Genomic DNA, 1,498 nt, shown 5'->3' on the forward strand with positions numbered 1-1,498 from the left:
GCCCTGGCGCGCGGCCGGGGGCGGGGCGATTGTGAGGTCGCCGCTGACGCACGTTCCGGGGTTCTTAAGCGGCGAGGGCGGCGGCGGCCGAGGCAGCGGCGGTGGTGCCGGAGCCGGTTCCGGGAGGCGGCGGTGGCCTCCGAGAGGGGCGGCGGGGCCGAAGTCGGCGCCCCGGCTCAGTCACAGTGTCCCTTCCCCATTGACCCCCTCCTTCCACCACGGCCGCGCCGCCGCGGCTCCCGGGGCTTTCTAGGCGGGGCAGGGGACGGGGTGCGTCTCCCGCCGCGGCCGCCGGCCTGATAGATGCGGGACTTCGGGTTCGGGGTGCTGCACACCGCCCTGCTCCGCGGTGGCAGCCCCCGGTCCTCGCCCGGCGGCGGCGGCGGCGCCTACCGTCCCTTCGCCGCCGGGCCGCCCGCCACGCCCTTCGGGCCGCTGTCGCCGCCGCCGTTGCCTGTCACCGGCTTCGCGGAGGCCGCCTCCCCCTTCGCCATCCCCTCGGGCGGCGGCGCGGCCGGCTCGGCCGCAGCTTCCTCTTCCTCCCCGCTCGCGGCGCACCAGCAGGCCGTGCAGGATGAGCTGCTGCTCGGGCTGACCCAGCCGCCGGCGAGGCCGCTCTCGGGGGCGGCGGCCGCGGAGCAGCTCCCCAGCCACCACCCCGGCGGCGGCACGAACGCGGGTGTGACCCACCTCCTCCCCTCCCAGGACTTCAAACCGAGTCTGCACCACCCCTCCTCCTCCTCCGCCTCCTCCTGCTGCTGCTGCCGCACCTCCTCCCCGCAGGACTTCAGTAAGCGGCAGCAGCAGCAGCTGAGCAGCCAGAAGAGGAAAGAGTCGAGCCCGCCACACCGTCCCCACCCTCCGGACGCGAAGCCGCCGCCGCCGCCGCCGCTCCACTGCCCCGGCCGCTTCAGCCCGCCGCCAACGCCGCCGCCAACGCCCGGGCCGCTCCTGCAGTCGGCGCCGCTCGCCCAGCGCCCGCAGCCGTTCAGCCTCCCGCACACGCAGCACCTCCCGCCGCAGGACTTCGCCCCGCGGCAGCGCCCGGCCGACCCGCCCCCGCTCCCGCAGCTCCCGCCGTCGCCGCCCGCAGCCCGGCGGCGCCGCCACGGAGGCGCGGGAAGCCCTCGCCAGACCCCGGCCGCGGGCGAGGGCAGCGCCGCCGAGCCCCCCAATGCGGGCTTGCCCCCCTCGACGCCGCCGGTGAACCCCGCGCCGGGCTCCATGGAGTCGCCCAACCACCACCCTCTGCTCAACAGCCCCAGCACCCTCCTGCCCGGCGCGGCGCTCGGCACCGGCGCCTTCAGCAGCCTGCAGAGCCCGGACCTGCCGCACCCGGGCGGCGGCGGGGGCGGGGGACCCCCCGGCGGCGGAGGGGGAGGCGGCTCCGCGTCGCCGCCGCCGCTGCCCGGCTTCGGCACCCCCTGGTCGGTGCAGACCGCGTCGCCGCCGCCTCCCCAGCCGCCGCCGGCGCCCCAGCAGCCGCCGCCGCCGCCGC

General features: G+C 79.0%; 1 protein-coding gene across 1 annotated transcript; it reads left to right on the forward strand.

The window, feature by feature from the left end:
• Window positions 1-244: 244 nt before the first annotated feature.
• On the forward strand, window positions 245-1,494 carry LOC129672503 (basic proline-rich protein-like; the record flags this gene model as incomplete). The annotated part of the gene is made up of 1 exon (XM_055601985.1): window positions 245-1,494. A coding segment is annotated over exon 1 (1,191 nt), but the record flags the coding sequence as incomplete, so codon positions are not given.
• Between the last annotated feature and the right edge of the window lie 4 nt (window positions 1,495-1,498).

Source organism: Psammomys obesus, unplaced genomic scaffold (genome assembly GCF_907164565.1).
Source record: "Psammomys obesus unplaced genomic scaffold, mPsaObe1.curated_primary_1811, whole genome shotgun sequence".
In the NCBI taxonomy this organism is placed as follows: Eukaryota; Metazoa; Chordata; class Mammalia; order Rodentia; family Muridae; genus Psammomys; species Psammomys obesus.